Source organism: Pezoporus wallicus, unplaced genomic scaffold, assembly GCF_028554395.1.
Source record: "Pezoporus wallicus isolate ANWC-B61680 ecotype Strahan unplaced genomic scaffold, APGP_CSIRO_Pwel_v1 contig_7099, whole genome shotgun sequence".
In the NCBI taxonomy this organism is placed as follows: Eukaryota; Metazoa; Chordata; class Aves; order Psittaciformes; family Psittacidae; genus Pezoporus; species Pezoporus wallicus.
In genome coordinates this window covers 133,872-152,884 of record NW_026634982.1, presented here as the reverse complement: position 1 = coordinate 152,884, position 19,013 = coordinate 133,872, and the positions used below count along the sequence as shown (strand labels likewise).

Here is a 19,013-nt window from a genome sequence, read left to right as displayed (position 1 = left end):
TAAGCAATACTTGGGAATGGGCTGCAGTGACTACCTTGGCAAAACTGAGATGAGGTGATGGAATAGGTAATTCACCCATTGTTCCTAGGAATGATTCGAACCATTCAACAAATTACTGGTAAACTTAGTCTATTTAAGATGCCTCCACTGTTGAGCTCTAACCTATTTGGCAGGAATAACCAGATTCCTAGAAACACCAGGTGAAAACAAGTAAATAAAACCCCAAGACCAGGACAAGATCTGTGAAAGAGAGAAGCAGATGCCCTAGGGAGGGTTTAAGTTTTGAAGCTGGAACATAGGAAGGTGATTAAGATTGCTAAATTTTGGGTTACAGTGAAATGACTGCTCCATGCAGGAACCCACCCACTGTGGCAGAAACCATGAAGGGAGAAGAAGCTGTAATCTGTGTCTCAGCAGTTTGATTCTGACACCCTGTTCTGAACGCCAACCACTCTGGAGAAAAGGCTGTGCTACTTGGCTTACGGAATTGCCTCTTCCATTTCTGACTTTGGCAATATTGAATTCCAGTCCATGGCTGTAAGATAGAAATCCCTTGACTCCCTGACTGTTGGATGAGTTTAATTTCATTCATTTAATTCAGGTTTCATTATTCTGGAATCGTTATAGCTACCTAGGCTTTTAGGACAAGTTTGGACTAGGAAAAGATTCAGCAAGACAGGCACCTGTCTTGCTGACAAGAAGTTCTACTCACACAGGACCCTTTCCAATTCAGGCAGAGTCTTGCCAGCACATTACCCATGAAAACACTGATGAAACTCTTGTATTTAGAATCACAGAATCGATATGGATTATGTCCAAATATTAAGTGACTAATAAATAATGACACACCATTTAATTCAGTTTGTGTTCTCCTCTTGTTTGGTACCAGAATAATTTGTTGGAAAATAGCTTTTATTCCTAAATGTTGAGGACAAACATTTGTGGATGTAGCTGTGCCAAATATCAAACCACATCAGTCAACCACCCCTGAGTGGTTAAAAACCTGCCCCAGGGAGCGTGAGCGACCAGGAGCGTGGTGAACAGAGGGGCAAAGAAGAGATTCAGAGCAGCCCTGCGGAGAAGGACTTGGGGGTGTTGGTCGATGAGAAAATGAACATGAGCCGGCAGTGTGCACTCACAGCCCAGAAAGCCAACCGTATCCTGGGCTGCATCAAAAGGAGTGTGACCAGCAGGTCGAAGGAGGTGATCCTGCCCCTCTGCTCTTGTGAGACCTCGCCTGGAGTATTGTGTGCAGTTCTGATGTCCTCAACATAAAAAGGACATGGGACTGTTGGAACAAGTCCAGAGGAGGGCCACGAGGATGCTCAGGGGACTGGAGCACCTCCTGTGTGAAGATAGGCTGAGAAAGTTGGGGCTGTTCAGCCTGGAGAAGAGAAGGCTGCGTGGAGACCTCATAGCAGCCTTCCAGTATCTGAAGGGGGCCTATAGGGATGCTGGGGAGGGACTCTTCATTAGGGACTGTAGTGATAGGACAAGGGGTAATGGGTTCAAACTTAAACAGGGGAAGTTTAGATTCGATACAAGGAAGAAATTCTTTCCTGTTAGGGTGGTGAGGCACTGGAATAGGTTGCCCAGGGAGGTTGTGAATGCTCCATCCCTGGCAGTGTTCAAGACCAGGCTGGACGAGGCCTTGGGTAATATGGTTTAGTGTGAGGTGTCCCTGCCCATGTCAGGGGGGTTGGAACTAGATGATCTTAAGGTTCTTTCCAACCCTAACTATTCTATGATTCTATAATTAGGCTGAGAGCAGTAAATTTTCATTAGTTATTTGTAAAGGCTACTGGGGGGGGGGGGGAGAGGACGCCAATTTCTACATGTATGGTCTGGAAAACAAAATATCATTATCAGAAATTAGGAGAAACATCAGATGAAAAACCAAGATCAAATTACAAGCTAAAGTTGCAGGTACTAAATTTTAAATGAAGAACTTAACTAGTTAAAACTTCACTATTTCCACATATATAAAATCTTAGTATATTTACAACTTCTTGCTATTAAAAAAAGCCAACAACAAAACAAAAACAAATCCACAAAACTATTTAGAACTTACTTTCAACAACTGACCAAGTTAACTTTGATATGTGAGGTCTGCAGAGTAAACAAGGGCTGGTTGGATTTGTGTCACCTTCACCATAACAGAGTCCATCTATCTTGCATGTTTTCTCCTGTTAGAGAAATGACAATGTGATTCATTAATTTTTGGTTATTAAACAGTAAAACTGGATACATTTGTAAAGTGTCAAATAAAATCTAATCTATCTGCACTTCCACTAAATAAGTCAGTTTTAAATCTAAACAACTGACAGCATGTTTGGTTTTATTTGGTAATTATATGAAGTACTTTACTTCATCACAGCTTCTCTTTCTGTGCATGGAAACTCCCTGTTGGAAACCATAACAGCATACATCTGCTCATTTTTCAAGGTTTTTTTTCTGACTGAAATGATGCCTACTTTCATAATAAACAGAGAGAATAATGAAATACATACCTTTAATGTACATAACCCAGGTTCTTGTGGTTCACATGTCTGACAGGCTCCATCATACAGTATCATTGTTTTAGAGTTGCTATAAATGAATCCATCATTAGAAATCTGCAAGATGTACAGTAAAAAAATGGATTAACCCATATAGGTATCAGCGTATCACCAGCATGGAGTGCTAACATGAGCTTCAACTCATTGATAGATACCTACATTTTGCTGTTTAAACTCTAACAGTCATCAGAAATCTAATCAATACTACCAATAAGCCTAAACAGATATTTGACCGACCACATGTAGGTGTCTACTTTAGAGTACATTGAATAGCATGCAGGCTCTACTGACCTCACACAAGGATTCATACAAGTAGACTGGGTTCAACTCAATTTTCTCATAAATATGTCTAATGCAATTTGAAATGCCCTAGGGTACCTATGTGGCCTTTAACTTCTATCCTTGAAGAATATGTGCCTTTTTAGGTCCTAAGGGAAATCTTGGGCCCCCCTTGGAGAAGAACACTCTCAAATGGCACTCAACTCATAAGCCTGGGTGATGAAACTGAGCCAAGCTAGCCTTTAGTACCATTTTAAAAAGGGTAATATCTATGCAGTATATTTTCATTTCAATAGGAACATCTGTAAGTGAATACTTGAAATTTCTGCAAGTACCTTTATTTGCCACCTGGCAATGGGTTTATCATCAACCACATCCATGACATCAGACTGCTGACCATCACTTGGTAACTGACAGTCGACAGTCCTGGAATTTTGGAAGGCAGCTGGCACAGACAGAGGCTCTCCAGGAATCCATTGTCCATCACTATACTAAATGTTAAGACAGAAAATCTGTTTTTCAGTGAAATACAGTAAGAAAATATTTTTATCAGAGTAAAAAAAACATGTATTGCATAGTTTGGACAAATCTAATGTCTCTGGATTATAATACAGTAGGCAATATTAAATGCCATTATTTGCACACATACATTTCTGCATAAGCCTGCTCCCGTGAAAGAAAAAGCAGAGAAGTCTTTCCTGCCACATGGCTCTTTGGCACTGCATTGCCAAGGACAAGCAATTCTTGCAGCTGGAGAGTAATGGGAGGGTTAAGCAGTGGGTGATCCTCTAACAGCACTGATCCGATGTATAAGTGCCTCTATCCCTCTCCATCTCTGCTCCCATGAGAGGACAAGCTTTAGTTGAAGGAACAGATGATGTTTTTGGCAGGGTTCAGGTATCACTCCGAGTGCTGGGGGAATACTGGCAGCTAGCCATTAAGCCGTTGCACAAACCAACAGATTATACCATTAACCCTGAAGATGTTTCTTCTAAACTGCAGTGAGTACAAGTCATCCAAGGATCTATCCTGAGAGTTCAAGGTAACAGAATAGGTATGAGAATACTACTTGACTGAAGTATTGATGTGGAAGCCAGGGTAAGGATACTGAAAATAAAGTTAGATGGAAGTAAGAATCCAGACAAAGAATCAAGAGAACATCAAGATCAAAATAATTTTAAGCTTGAATAGGTTTTACTGAGCTGGTGTATTTTTTCAGTTACTGGAGGCAGTCATGATATTTATGCAATCCCAATCCTGACAAGGGGAGTCATCTGCTGATAAGGCTTTGTATTTTATTTTTGTTTTGTTTTGCTTTTTACAAACAGGAAAATAGAAGGAAAACAAAAGCTTTTTCTGGAAACATATGACCTACGTTTGTTCCAACCAACCATTTTGGTTTTCTTTCATCCTATACGCAGTTAAGGAATTCACAGCAATGGCGAGTAAAAGTGTAACAGCTAAATACTTCCAAATACGTAATTTTGAGTGCATTTAGTACTATAACCTTTGAAATGTGATGCAGTCTGTTTCTCCAGAAACCTTTTGTTAGGAGCTGGAGGCAAGTTCAGATAATTTTTTCAGAAACAGATTAACCTTTCAAAACACAATTAAAAAACTTTCAGAACTACTATTTTCTAGCTCCTTAGGTTCATCAAAAAACTTATTTCTGCAATTCAACTTAAGAAAGGAACTAAAACTGTGGTTTTGCTTTTGGGAGGTTAAAACACACTCTCATCCTTCACAAAAAATCTTGGTAAATTCTGGGTCTGTCTAATTATAGCTTCCTTGATGACATCCTACACAAACCTCTATCAAGTGCTGTGCAGTAACCATCCATCTGTGAGGTACTTCAATATAGAATTTTCTAAAACATATCTTCTAGAATCAAGTATGAGACCTACATCCTCCTTAACATGGTGGGACAGCCCATGGACAATGGATTTAACCTTTCAGAAATTAAAATATAAAAAAATAAGAAATTCAGTGTGTATTAGTTCTAAATTCTGCCAAAATGCCTCTTCTATGAAATTTTGATCATTTAGGTTTAATCTTAAAATGTGGAGTTCTCTACTGTTGCAAGTCCGTTGACATTTGCATAAAGTCACTATTACTCCAGCCTGAAAATTAAACAAACAAAGCTAAATAAAACAAAACAAAAAGCCGCAAATGTCCTTCTTTGGTATTTTTAAGGAAAAAATTCCCAGCTTCCTCTTCAACTGCAGATAATAACAGTAGCGTTCATTTTCTAACCTGGCTCTTGTCAGAGAGAAGACCATCAATAAAATAGGAAGTATTTGTAGCTGGGAACCAAATATCACCACAAACACTGTTACATCAGAATAGCTTGCTATGAGTCAAAACTGAGACATTTCAAACTGTGATAAGTGAACTCCAAATAATTGTTTCACTGTGAGACTGGTCTAACAGTCTTTTAACCTAATGGAGTGTAAACTTTTGATTTTATCATTTCAAGCCAACTTGCAGATGAGTGGATACATGTTGTGTTTAAGACAAATCTATAGCCAGCATTGCTTTATCTGTCAAAATCATTTCAGCATCTGCTGGAATTAGCTGAGGAAAACTTTTGTCTCAAGAACAGAATTTTCTCATTGAATGGTTCCTCTTTCACCAACTCCCCCCAGCCCAGTTTTACTGTGAAGTTTTTTTTTATTCTCACATCTAACGTGACATAAAACCTTGTAATTGTCAACTGCTTATTCCAGGCTAACACTTGTAAACTGCTTGTAAATTTGCCTTGAGCAAATTCTAGATGTGCATAACAAGAGTCTCTCTGTGCAGTGCGACATTTTTAATCTGTTCAAACCTGGGGTATAGAGCTGACACATATCATTAAATAGCTGTGGCTTCTACCCCAGGGAAATGGACAATGCATCAAAAATGCCTTTCTCTTTTCATAACAGATTGATTATGTTTATAAAAGGGCTATTTCAAGCATTAGATTTGAGACAGAAATCTAATAATGTCTTTAACCTTGCCATCCTTTTTCAAAGAAGTGGTACTTCACTTCCTCTCCATAAGCACTTAAAAACCTGAACAACTATGTACTGGCTGTTACTAATAGGGCTGCCCTTGCCCTTTTCTGATGGATAGCTGCTGTATGCAGTTATCTCGCTCTCAGCTGCTAAACATTCCTGTGGTTTTGTATTTCTCTCATCATGGAGGAAATGGCAATCTTGCAAAGACTTGAGTGTTTGCTGCAAAGTGCTGACTGCCTTTGCTTTTACCTTATACTAAAGCATTGGGTTGTACCCACAACAACGAATAATATGTTAGACTTTTTTCCCTCGTTCTCCAAGAAGTTTAAAATGTGATTGTTACTATTCAGGGAGACCTACCTGTAGTTTGACAATTTCACATTTCAGACTCAGTGACTCCCTGAAGCCATGTCCAAAAGCTCTCACTGATGTGCAGTCATACTGTCGAATATCACACAGCCCAGCATTCTCCAGAGCTGTAATTTCTGGAGCCTGGGCTTCAAAGAGAAGAGATTAGATAATGAATGTCAGTATAGTCACTCATTCTTATGCATTTACATTAAGCAATATGTGTGTTTCTCTATCCAGCTAAGAAAACTATAAACAGTGAAATCTGGACTTATCTGAAGAAAGTCATAAAGAGAAACATTTTTAATTGTTAAAATGAATCTTAATTTTAAAGCTAAGCTTCTGTCTCTCTTGGAACTTGAGTATTATGAAGAAGAGGAAAAACTTCATATAATAACAAACACTTTTGAGTATGTGTTTTGCTTGGTCATCTTGCATAATAAAATCTCAATGAAACTCAGGCCCTAGTAATAGATACTGGAGAGGCTACAGTTATGCAGTAATTTGTAATGGGAATTTTTTGTTTAACAACAAAAAAAAAATCTCAGGTGGACATTATTTCAGCAAATAAACTGGCTAAGATTAGAACACTCAAAAATAGTTTTTATGAGCAAAGCCAGTTTATTTGACTTCAAAAGGAACAAAATATTTCATCATTCTCTTATATCTTTCACTATTTGCTTTTAAATAGGTCACTAAAAGAAAAACATCATTGTGAAACAAAATATTAACAGATTTTGTTTCAAAAGTTTTGACTTTTGTGGTACTTTTCCACTTTTTCCAGGATACCCGCTTACTGAATTTTTACTGTCTTATTTAGTGGAAAAAAAACCAAACCCAAACCCAAACCCAAACCAACCTGCCCAGCTCTCTTTGTTATACTTTTTTCTTCACCATCAATTGTGCTCCCACCATATCTAGCAGTTAGCTTACAGAGATGTAACATCACCAGAGAGAAAAACATCCCACTTACAGTAAATAATCATGTAACACTATAAAAAATTAGGGAATGGTTGGACATGGCAGATCTTCCCTGAAGAAGACAGCATGTGGAAACATTGCTAATTTCTTGGGGCAATACTCTGGATTGCAAACCCACTGAGCGGTAAATCTTTAAAATCTGACATACTAGAAACTAAGCCCATGTTTTGCCCTTCGGAAACAAGAACGCTGAATAGAAAACAATTATGGCTGTATTACAATGGAACTTGCTGGATAATGAACAGGGCCACTGTAGGGAACCCCTGTTGGCATACAAAAGCAGGAGAGAAAGGCAGTAAAATAAATGCATGTTGCAGAAACACTGAGAGCATTATTAAGTAAATCTCATTTTTCTACCCCACTTACCAGACAGTATGCTGCAGTCATATGAGCTGTAGCCTTGAAAACATGCACAGCCCCATTCTGTACATTCCCCATTACCACTGCAGAGATTGGGACATTTTAATGCTGTAAGTAGGCTTTCAACTGACCCTTCAAGTTCCTGCTCGTTGTAATTTATTTCTTCCAAAACTCTTTTCTCACATTCATTCTCTAGAAGAGCTAAGGAAGCTTCTGCCCAAGTGAGGTCATCTTTCAGCAGCAGATCTTTAACACACATATTGATTGCATCTTCTATTCGCCGGCCAAGAAGGCCACCGCAAGATCTTCCTATACTGGAATTAGCTATTGCCTGCTGGCATAGTAGTAAAGCGCTAGGCTCTGTGAGGCCAGAGGGTGTGGGCCAAGAAGGGAGAAACTTCTGGTCTGTGTCAGTGGCATAGTCCTCTGGAAAAAAATAACTATAGCCCTCTAAGTCTGTTTGGCTAAGACTTTGAAATAGAAATACTGGATGGTATTCATAATAGTTTTGGCGCTTCCCCCTACTTGTAACAGGTTGACTTTTGTCAAGATGACTACTGTAACGGTGAGAATTTCTTCTAATGCCTGAGCTTGAAGTTCCTTCTCTTTCTACACCAGTATTTCCCACTGAGGTTGCAGAGACACGTGTGTTTACTAGTGATGTTTTATGAAGATTGGTTTGATTATCCTCCCTCTGCAGAAGTGTAGATGAATCCATTTCATGTGCAGACGAACGTTTCTTTAAGCCTCTGACAAGACTGACAGGCCCAAGATACTCAGCAGTGACATCCAGTCCTGGTATCAAAGAAAGAAATCTACCATTTTCACTTTCTTTACAAGACAGAGAAAGTTCTGACTGTGAAACTGTCTCTAGTTTATTCACTGATCTATATAGTCCAGCATCTTCAAGTGCACAGTCACAAAAGACCATTTTTCTAGAAGATGTTAAAGAAGCAGGTGTCTTGTCAAACAAGCTGTCTCCTGGTGAAATTCTAGAGAAGAAAGAAAAAGATGAAACTGTATCTGAACTATTTTCACTGTTTTAGTAAAACAGTGATTTGTTTTGCTTTTTGTTATTTCATAGATCACAGAATCTGCAGCATACAGCTATACTTAAAGACCAGTTAAATCAAAAAACTATGACAGTAACTTATAACTGAAGAACTAAGAATGGATATTTTCTTTATACTTTGATATTTTGTTCAAAACCTACTCAAACTAATCTTACCTCTACTCTTTAAATACCATTTTGGCACTTCAGTTTCAATTTTCAATTCATTATGGAATATAATGACAGCATTCTAGCATTAACTTAAAAACTTAGATTTTTTTATTTTTTTTTTAGGTTCTTAAGAACATGAAGGAAAGGTTGAATCAAAAAATGATGACGACTGAAATAGAAGTATTTTGTTACCTCCATTCCTTAATAAAAGAGGAAGGAACATCAGCACGGTTTGGGATTTCCACCCCACTTGCGGTGTGATAGTCATTCTCTGCACTTCCATCAAAGGTGCCACAGAGTCCCACTGTATGTCTGTAATCCAAACTGGGTGCCCTCAGTGTTATGCTCATTCCCCATTCACTCACATCAGCACGAACAAAAGCTCCGGAAGAAAACAAAACCTAAAATGAGATTGATGATATCATCACGAGAAACATTTTTATTTTACCTAACAGAACCAGGTATGTTTGCTGGCAATAAGCAATTGGAAAACAACAGGCATACGAAGACATCCCATCAAATTCTTGATCTAGCTATTCTGGATCTCACAAATGTCATTATTTCTCCTCATGAAGCCCTGGAAATAAAAACCCTATACCTCTCAACCTTAGCAGGCAGCTAGGTGGTGCATTATAGGTCCATAAACTTCTTCCACCATTAGCAGGTATACTGTGAAAGGCCAGTGACTGCAAAACCACACTTCACATGTTAACATATGGAAAAGGATGATTCTAATAGTATGGATAGACTTTTTCAACATCTTTCTCAACTTTCTTTTCAGCTACATGGTTCCCTGTGTTAGTAGCTTAATACAGAATTACTTTCTACCTGCAAAGCTGATTCTAAATGTTTGACAAAGCTCAGAACAGTCTCAAATATTTACTATTTAATATCAGGCAACTTTACAATATCTTGAAAGAAATACTAGAAGCCTCAATGACAAAATCCACTGCAAGCTTAAATACTGTTTATAGTATTAATTTGCTGGAGAAATCAAAGTAAGTAATTTAATTTTTCTTGTTCCTAATATCCTTTTAATTTCTCAATTACTTAATGTCATCTTAATATTTCATATCTGAAGTCTTCAGATTAAATGCTTCAGATAAAAGTTAAATATTTAAAATAGTTTTATAGCAATAGCCAAACCCAAGTTGTAAAGTATATCCGTTTTTATGGCTTGCCTTCCAGACCAACAGTGACTAAAGAGCAGCTGAGGGCTTCATTTGAAGTTCAGTGGAGTCATACAGCAATTCTATCTACAAAAGAAAAGCTACGGGAAATTATAAAAGTAAATGTAAACATTTTAACTGAGGATCGCATTATCTAGAAAGACCATTTACACTTCTAATTGCGTGGATGTCATTTGGCATAATTCATTATCTGCATGCACAGCCTTCCTAGGTGACACTGGCACGAGTGAAACAGAGCAAACAGATACCATTTTGGAACATCAGGGTTTCTAAATAAGCGCATATTGCATTTGAAAACTCCACCTTCATCACAAGGGTTGTACTCTGTGGTTGACAGCATGGTTCCTGAAAGGTATGCATGTCAACACATCCTAGCTTTTGAGGACATCATCTTTCACTTACAAGCAAAAAACACTAGCCAAAGGACTATGATTGTAAGATAAACATTATGCTATTGTTTAGTTGCAGAAAATGAAAAATGTTTTAGTTCTGAAGTTGGTGTGAATTGGTAAAAATAACTGTAGAGATAATCACTACATCCACAAGCAATTATTTACTACTTACTGTTACTTTTCTTCCTAGGTAGGATTCAGTGATTCTAACATTGCTTCCTGTTGCGTCTCTAGTTATTACAGATAAGTGCGGCTGCGTCTCGTGTAGCTGACCACTGCACATGTCAAATGCAATTATATCACTTCCTTCTTTGGCAACAAAGCCACAGTTGCAGGATGCTGGGTAGTGAAGAATTCCGCAGTCCCACTGGCGAACATGAACTTCAAAATCTCGAGACGTACTCTTGTAGAGAACAAATGTTCCCTTTTTAAAATTGTCATAGGGCCTGGAACCAAAAGAATAGCATGTGGTATCAGTTTGGTTATAAAATAGTGGTATAACATGTCAGCAACTTCATCTTATAACAGACTTCTAATATTTGGTGAACCTTGATAGCGCAACTTATTTTGCTGCATCAGAAAACCCAAACAATTCAGCCAACAAACACATTACTTTGTTCCAAACAAACACCATCATGACTTCCTCTGTGCAGCTCTAAATCAAAAAAATTAAACCCGTTTACAGCAGAAAAATAAGGAATAAAAGAATGATAATGAGTATATGTAGACAATGGTTGTGAATGGAAACACAACCATGAAGCCACTGCCATTCTGTTTAGGGTTTTTTTAACAGTCCTTATGAAAGGGAACTGGAGGGTACTTCTCAACCTTTGTGTTTCTACAGCTGTACACCTAGGCAGCAAGAGCAGCAAGACACATAGCTGTGTCTTGGGGGAGGGGTAGAGGCAACTGCTGAAAACCATATAAATACCCTTTGCAAAATGATTTAGAAAGTCATATACTTTTAAAAAGGGCTGTTTTAATAAGACAGAGATGGGGAGCGTTTCTTCACAAAGATTTGAAAATTATTTAAGATGAAAACCATAGATAGAAACCCATAAATAAGGACTTACTTAATTTTTTTTTTCCTTAGGGTTAGGCACCTGTTCCCTGAAGCAAGGTTAAAATAGCCAATTTAACGATTCAGTGGTGAGAAGGAGGGGGAGGAAATAAAGAAAAGAATCCCAGCTTTTGCTACAAGTTAACAGCCTCTTAGCTATAAACGGCATTTGACAGTTAATTGCAGAATGGCGGTTTGCTTTTGTGTATAATGGGCCAGCAGAAAAGCTGCAGATGACTACCCTATGGAGACTGCATAGGATTACTCCTGACTCAACAAGGACAGTTCCTTTAATATACGTTTCCTCAATTTGTAAAATTAAGTAGCAACAGACTTCATCCTTTAAAAGAAAGTTCTTTCCCCTCAGCATTATGCTTCCAGCTGGATCACATCACAGTAGATCATTTCTTCATAAGAAAGCTTGATCATAACGCACTGATGGTTAAAATGCTCAGTCAGGCCATCCCTAGAATTTCCACTGAAGGAGGAACCACAATATCACGCTAGTAATAACAAAGTTACTGGGGTTATTACTAGTCACAGCACTATCAGAGAAGCAATTACAACTTGTTTTTTCCCTTCTGTTATGAATTTCACAGAAGAATGGAGTTGTGGGCTGAACATTCTTATTTTGAGGCCACATATCCTCCTCTTCACCCTGCCACTTGAAGAATTACATTCTCTGCTCAGCAGAAGTACCTAAGTCCCAAGTGTGTGTGTTTGTTTTGACACCTTCCATGAATTAGAAACACTCCGAAAGAGAGAAGCATACCAAAACCATGCCAGCTTTGGCCAAGGAAGCTGTCTTCACTTTGTGAATGTCAGTGATGTGCAAGTAACAGCAGTGAACAGGTCGCTTTCAGTGCCATTAATGAACTCAGCACAATGTTACACAGACAACAGGTAACTTCTAGCAACCTGATCCTTGCAAGTATTCAGATACTGACGCCCAGAAATAGGGAAACTATGCTGTAGATTGGAAGCATTTTTGCACTAAAACAGTTTTGCCTAATCAATCATCTTATCATTGTTCATATTTAAGAACATTTCTTTCATAGTCAACAGACTGTACAGCAACCACTCCTCTCTTAGCATACCCCTCTAAATAATCCACTTGCTTCATCCTGTTGTCACAAACCCAAAACTTGCATTTATAAATACAAACATTTAAAACATCATCATAACTGGCATAACTATTCTTACTGTCCAAGAAAGAATGTAAAATACAGAGTGCAATTAACTTGAATTACCAATACAGACTGTAAATAAATAAATAAGCAGATAGATAATACGTCAACCCCCCCCCCCCCCCCGAACACCTATAAAAAATGCCAACACACTTAAAATTAACAGCAGCAATCTAGTGATTACTGATTACCTTCCATCAAATGTAATTATATGAGGGTCAGTAAATGAGTAGCAGTAGGCAGTGGGTAGGTCCTTTACTCTAATCTTCAAAACAAAGAAGCACATAGTAAGCAATGTTAGATTAGGAACTAGACAGACTCAGGCATTTATCTTATGATACTAGTTTACACTCTAATAAATATTATATAATACTTTTAAGCAATCTGAGCTGTTGCATCAACATTAAAATGTTAATAATAATTCAAATGAAAATGCAGCAATTCAATGAAAACAAAACAATGGAAAATAGACCACTTAGAAATCTTGATGCGAGTCAGCAAGTTGTAACTGGAATAGAAGCTTCATTAACATCAGCCACGTGTCTGGGCAGTTTACAGAGCTTAGCATGAAGATTTTCAACCTGTGTGCCGTCTGGAACATAGCCATTCCACAGGAAATTCTCACTGGATATAGGTTCAACTGCAATTCTGGTAATTCTGTCTCCATCCTGCATGAAGTCTGTCACAGCAGTGAAATAAATTACAGCTTGACTACAAATTCCGTTATTGCAGGGCTTCTGGAGAAGATCCACATGACAGGAAGAGAGAGCCAAGTTTAAACCTAACTGCTCTTTACCTGTTTTAATAAAAACACATCATTAGTGAGTTTTCTGCTAAGTAAGTCACATTTTGTATACTAGTTAATATAGTTATTAACTTATTTACAAATATTTTAATAAATTAAAATAATTATGCATTTTTCTTGTGTGTGGCCATGCAAACCCCCCTCTCTACATCTTCATACACACACCCAAGAAATTTTACATTTTGCTAGACAATTGGAAACCATGATAGGCTTGCTAATGTGACATAAAAATGGTTGTCTGCATAGGCAAGGCTCCTCCTGGGGTTCTCAGGACTTGAGCTTGAGAAAGTACAACAGAAAATAGTAGTAATAGTAAAAAATGAGGACTTAATGACTGAAGCATATACAACATTTGCAACACAACAGGTTAACAAAATGAACCAAATTATAAACTTTACAAGCATTTGGGCATTCTGTCTACTCAAGTTAAAGAGTATAGGTCCAATATTCATAGCTGCCAAAAACCACTTGCTCACAAGTAGTGGATTATGGACATATTCTTAAATACTTGCAGTAGCAGTACATATAGCCTGTGAATATTTTGTTTTAACATTTTTGGAAGTATTTACAATGTAACAGCTTCTCCAAAGAACAAAACCGGCGGGAATATTCAGAAAAATACATTAAATATACAAAATGCAAGAAAAATCAGGATAATACTTACCTTCATCAACAGTATGTAATGCTAAAGAGATTTTGCAGTCACCTTCAAGCAGGCTAAACTCAGGACAAGGAATAGGAATGCTACTTTCTATTGCCAGTCTGTATTCCTTCCCATTTTCTGATATATCATATGTTTCTGGATGTATCTAGCACAGAAGAAACTGTACTTAAAATGCAAGCTTTGATAGTAAACTACAGCACTACAGCAGGAATACAGTATAAAACCTAAAGAGATGGAATGGCATGGTGCATCGCCTGCTCCATTTCATCAGGCTTATTTAGATGGTCTGAAGCACAGCGGCATACTGGGGAAAAGATGAGGACACGTTATACAAAATACTAGAATACTGAAGAGGTGGGAATAAGGGACATGGACAAGGAAAAGGCAAGAGTAAAGGCTAGCTAGGAAGGTAAGGAGCACCACAGAAATGTATTCTCTGTGTAACTTCTGAAAGCTAAAATACAATACAATAAGTTGTATTGTCTGGGAGGAAGGGAAGCGGAAGCTACCTCCAGGCAGCAATGCCCCAAAAGAATTTGGAAGTACCATATTTCTCTTGGTGTTCCTTTCTGTAAACTTACAACACAGTTCACTATAGATGTATAATCAAAATGCAACTAGAAATCAGTAACAGAGGCCTACAACTGAGTGTTGTACAATGGGTGAAATCCTGAACACAGCTTTACAGGAAAACAAAAGTAATGCATTCACACGTTGCACTGTACACTACATATTCACACTTACATGAGATAAATCTGGGCCATGATCCTGCAGAAACAGAAGCTCAGGCTTAATTTTATGAAGGGCAAATCCTTAAGTCAACAGGTTTATTCCAAATATGTAATGACATACAGTATATCTTTCTGGGATTTGGGTCCCATTCCTAGCCAGCAAATGGGTCCCTATAGCTATATCCACAGCAGGAATTAAAATGAGTTTGGAGCTTGGCCTCTGACTAAGTGGCATGGCACAGCTCATGTCCCAGTTTCCGTCTCCAAGCCCAGACCAGGTCAGCCTCATCCTTCCCTTACTCCTATGGCCAGCTGGAAGGGGCCCTGGCCTGGGCTATCTTGTGAACCACGTGCTGGGAGAGCCTGCTGGCATAATCCAAAATCATGCCAGAAAAAGCAGGAGCAGTTAAACATAATGGATAACAGTGTACCAGGGCTCAGATCTGATTTCTGCTGGAAATCAAGTCTTTCACTATGTGTGTGAGCTGTCAATTCAGCTTTCCTGCACCTTGATGAGCACAGAGACAACTCTGACTCTTCTGCTTTTTGACAGATTTAGGTTCACTATAACCAACAACATATGCTATTAATTTACAATTAATACATACTGAGTGCCTTCTACTCAGAGGACTGAGTGCTGTAGCAGTACTCAGATTCCCACTAAGTAAAACATTTTCTTTCAAAATTACCTTAATGCCAGCAAAAAATTCCTTGCTCTCAACAGAAGAACTTTGAATATCTGGCTTCTCCACGAAAAAAGCAGAACTGCTACAGTACACCTGTAGGGCGAAACCAACATAACGGAATACATTTTTGGTATGAAGTGGTCATGTGAAGACAAAACCCAGCCATCATGGGTCAGGTTAATAGATTCATGAGGCCCAGTCATCTGTTTCTACCAAAAGTTACCAATTGCCAACAGTGTAGCTTAAGGAAAACACAGAAACAAATCAAGACCTTTTCCTCGCATGCTTATGACTGTGCCTTTACTTTTGAATGTCACTGAACTAACACTGTCAGGCAGCTATTCAAGTACTCTCCAAATGATTTTTGACGATTAGCAATTGCTATTGTTGTCCATAGGCCACACAAGCAATCTGGCTTTGGCTTGAACATACATTCACGCCACCATGTGCTTTTCTGTGTTTCTATCTGGCCAAGAAAAATTAACCTGTATTTTGGTATATACAGGTAGAGAGCTTATAGATTTTCCAGTGCTTAAGCTTCTCAAGCCCAGGTCTTGATTCTGCTATCACACAAGGTAATGCAGGTACTCCCATGGCTTTTGGTGGCAGAGATAAAACCATTTAAATCCAATCCTAAAGACAAAACCATCAAGCAGCAGTGCATTATTGAGTCAGAGTAAAGAAATCTATCTAATGAATCAACAACACAGCTTCTCACAACCTCTGGCTCTTACAGCCTCTCACTTAAGATGCAGTTGCATGCAAAGATCCTCTTTATAGTATCAAAGAAAATCACAGTACAGAATGAAGGAGATGCAACTTGAATAAATATTTATCCCCTAGATGCACACTATACTGTCCTGAGACAGTCAGTCTCAAAACATTAATAGCAGTAATAATTACTGATATATTCCATGGTATTTCCACATTCATATGGGCACTGCTGGTATAAGCAACAACTAGAGGCAGTGTGCGCCTGTCAAGAAAAATTATCCAGCAAGGTGCTGGAACTCTGTCTGTAGCAACTGTTAGCGTCTACTGAGACATATTCACAAACATACAAAGAGATAATAATTTCATTTTAACATACTCTGTCTCCCAGTCTGACGCTTATCCCATCTAGCTCTAGAAGTGAGAAGCCATGAAATGCTGTTTCATGTTTCAGTTCTTCTTTGATACCTTCAGGAGAAAGTCTTGACCAAGTTATAGTGAATCCAACTGAGCTGTTTGCAGAAGGAATGCCAAAGGTACACCTTAGATAAATGCTGCCTTTGATCAGCTCTGCTGTAACTTCAGGAATGGCTGGTAGTGGTGGTGACACAGCTGGAGATAATGAAGGAGCCATGTTACCTAGTCAAACAGAAGTGTGGTTTGTGCTTTTTATTCTTTGCAAAACCAGTATTGGATGAAATGACACTGACATATATTTTGCCATATTTACCAAATAATATTTAAATATTTATTTGCCAAATAATATTTACCTTTTTTCATATGGGGAAATATTACATAGTTTCTTAGAGAATCAGAAAATGGGTATATTCCTTGTATTAATTATTAAAAGCAGAAAAAACTCTTTATCAGTCTTTGATTACATTCTAGCCAACAGGGAGGTGCTGAAGAGCAGGGATAAAAAAAAAAAAACAAACCAACCAAGAACAACCACGCAAATAAAAAGTCCCGCCAAGAGAATAAAATACAATTCAATTCATTATTTTACCTAACAGGAGATAGTAGCCTGCAAAGGAATTTGTCTGAAAGAAGAATATCTTCTCTACTTACAAAGAAAAATCAAAACAAAATACTCACTGCTACAGGCACCTTGAATTTTCCTTCCCTCAGGATCACAGGTCTGTGGCTTTGCATCTGAAACAACTGTAAATTGCTCTTAAATTGTATATTCACATGCATACAGAGTATGTACACCAATCCTCTTAAATTACTGCCCTGTGTTAAAAATACACCAAGTACCACAAGGCACTAACTGAAGTTTAAACTAGCAGAACAGAAGCAATCTTGTAATCAGATCCATACACAATTATCACAGCAGTCAGTACAAAGCCTTGTGCTAGTAACCACAAGTAGATTAGCTACACCTGGGAGGAAGGGTACAGAATACTCCACCACCTCCACAACTTTTACTGCAGATGTACCCAGCCAATATTTATAGATGTTGTTAGTGAATAAAAAGGAATTAAATTATTCTGTTGAATATATATTTTGTCTCCCCAAATCCACAATCTGAATGCTAATTCATTAACTGTAGCGCTTGACAGCCAAATACAGCATAAACCTTCCTTGAAAAAAATCACCTTTCTCACATGGGTCTAAAAAAAAAGTGCTTGCGCATTGCTATTGTTTGGTACTTTTAATGTTATAAAACAAACAAAAAAGAAGTGGAACTTTTATTAAACATTAAAATACCAATGCATTTGTACCAGGAGTAGAAAGAGGTTAGCCACTCCACTCAAATTAAGTCCAAAGGGCATCAGCAACACTGAAAAGCCCATTTACCAGAAAGAACAAAGAGCAGATTTTTGATGTTCCGCTGAAGTGTTACAATGCTTGAATTCCTTAGTGTATAGAGATTGAAAATTTGCATCAGGTGTTTACAGCTACCAAGTGTTAAAGAGAAAACACAGTACACATGGTAACCTATATGTAAAAAGCAGAACAGTACATGTAAAAATGTACTATATGTAAAAAACAGTACAGAGCACTTCTTATGAAAAGATCATTCTAAAAGAGGGCTTTTAAACTCAAAATGCATTTCAGATTTACGGTATTCAGCAGAGCCAAACCAGTTATGTTTCTTACCTCCTTTGTTTTGAGGCAGTAAAAACTTGTTAGCTCACTGCTTATGTTTTTTGTATCCTCTTTCTCTTCATGAGCTATCACCCAAAGTAAATGCAGAGTCCTACAGCACAGAGTTTCTTCACTGCCTCAGTCACTTGCATGCTGAAATGTCCCATTTCTGGCTTTTTTTTTTTTACTGTCAATAAAACCTTGCAGAATGCCTTAGCAACAGGATCTAAAGGTATACTGATGGACTGATAAAGCACCAGAAAACCCTCTGAGAATTTTGTTATTAAGCTTTTGAAAGCAGTTGGTAATACAGAATATGACTTAGAGCAATACAGTATATGATGCATAGAAATATTGTTAGTATTTTCATAAGGGTATGTTATACAAGCTGATAAGAATTTCCTAATCCACTTATTTGTCACTGCTTCGCAGTATTTATAACTGTGAGGATTTAACCATGCCATCCTTTATTTATCTAAAACATGCGGCATGGATAATGAAATATGGAAGTTTTGAGCTGTGAACACCAACACACTTTTGCAGCACAAGGGTCCAAGACAAAGCAAGAAATTGCAAAAGGACACAAGTTCTTTCTCATAATACTAATAAGGTGTGTCCCAGTAGAGCATTTCTGTGTTGAGTCTTCTTCTAGCAACAATCTATATGCTCTCCAGAAAGACAAAAATACTTCTAATGGTGCTAAACAATAATTGATATAAATAGAGTTTGGTCAAGTTACTAAACAAAAT

At 37.9% G+C, this 19,013-nt stretch overlaps 1 protein-coding gene across 1 annotated transcript in view; it reads right to left on the bottom strand.

Annotated features, from left to right (window-relative positions):
• Positions 1-19,013, bottom strand: part of VWDE (von Willebrand factor D and EGF domains) — a 40,769-nt gene that overhangs the window by 12,461 nt on the left and 9,295 nt on the right. Inside the window, exons 4-16 of the mRNA XM_057397393.1 lie at positions 17,269-17,334; positions 16,553-16,812; positions 15,466-15,555; positions 14,046-14,190; positions 13,158-13,372; positions 12,768-12,841; positions 10,502-10,775; positions 8,940-9,148; positions 7,532-8,517; positions 6,197-6,333; positions 3,173-3,328; positions 2,511-2,615; positions 2,072-2,186 (exon numbers count right to left, since the gene is read on the bottom strand). Coding sequence (XP_057253376.1) covers positions 2,072-2,186; positions 2,511-2,615; positions 3,173-3,328; positions 6,197-6,333; positions 7,532-8,517; positions 8,940-9,148; positions 10,502-10,775; positions 12,768-12,841; positions 13,158-13,372; positions 14,046-14,190; positions 15,466-15,555; positions 16,553-16,812; positions 17,269-17,334 — 2,832 coding nt within the window. The remainder of the gene's footprint in view (positions 1-2,071; positions 2,187-2,510; positions 2,616-3,172; positions 3,329-6,196; positions 6,334-7,531; positions 8,518-8,939; positions 9,149-10,501; positions 10,776-12,767; positions 12,842-13,157; positions 13,373-14,045; positions 14,191-15,465; positions 15,556-16,552; positions 16,813-17,268; positions 17,335-19,013) is intronic.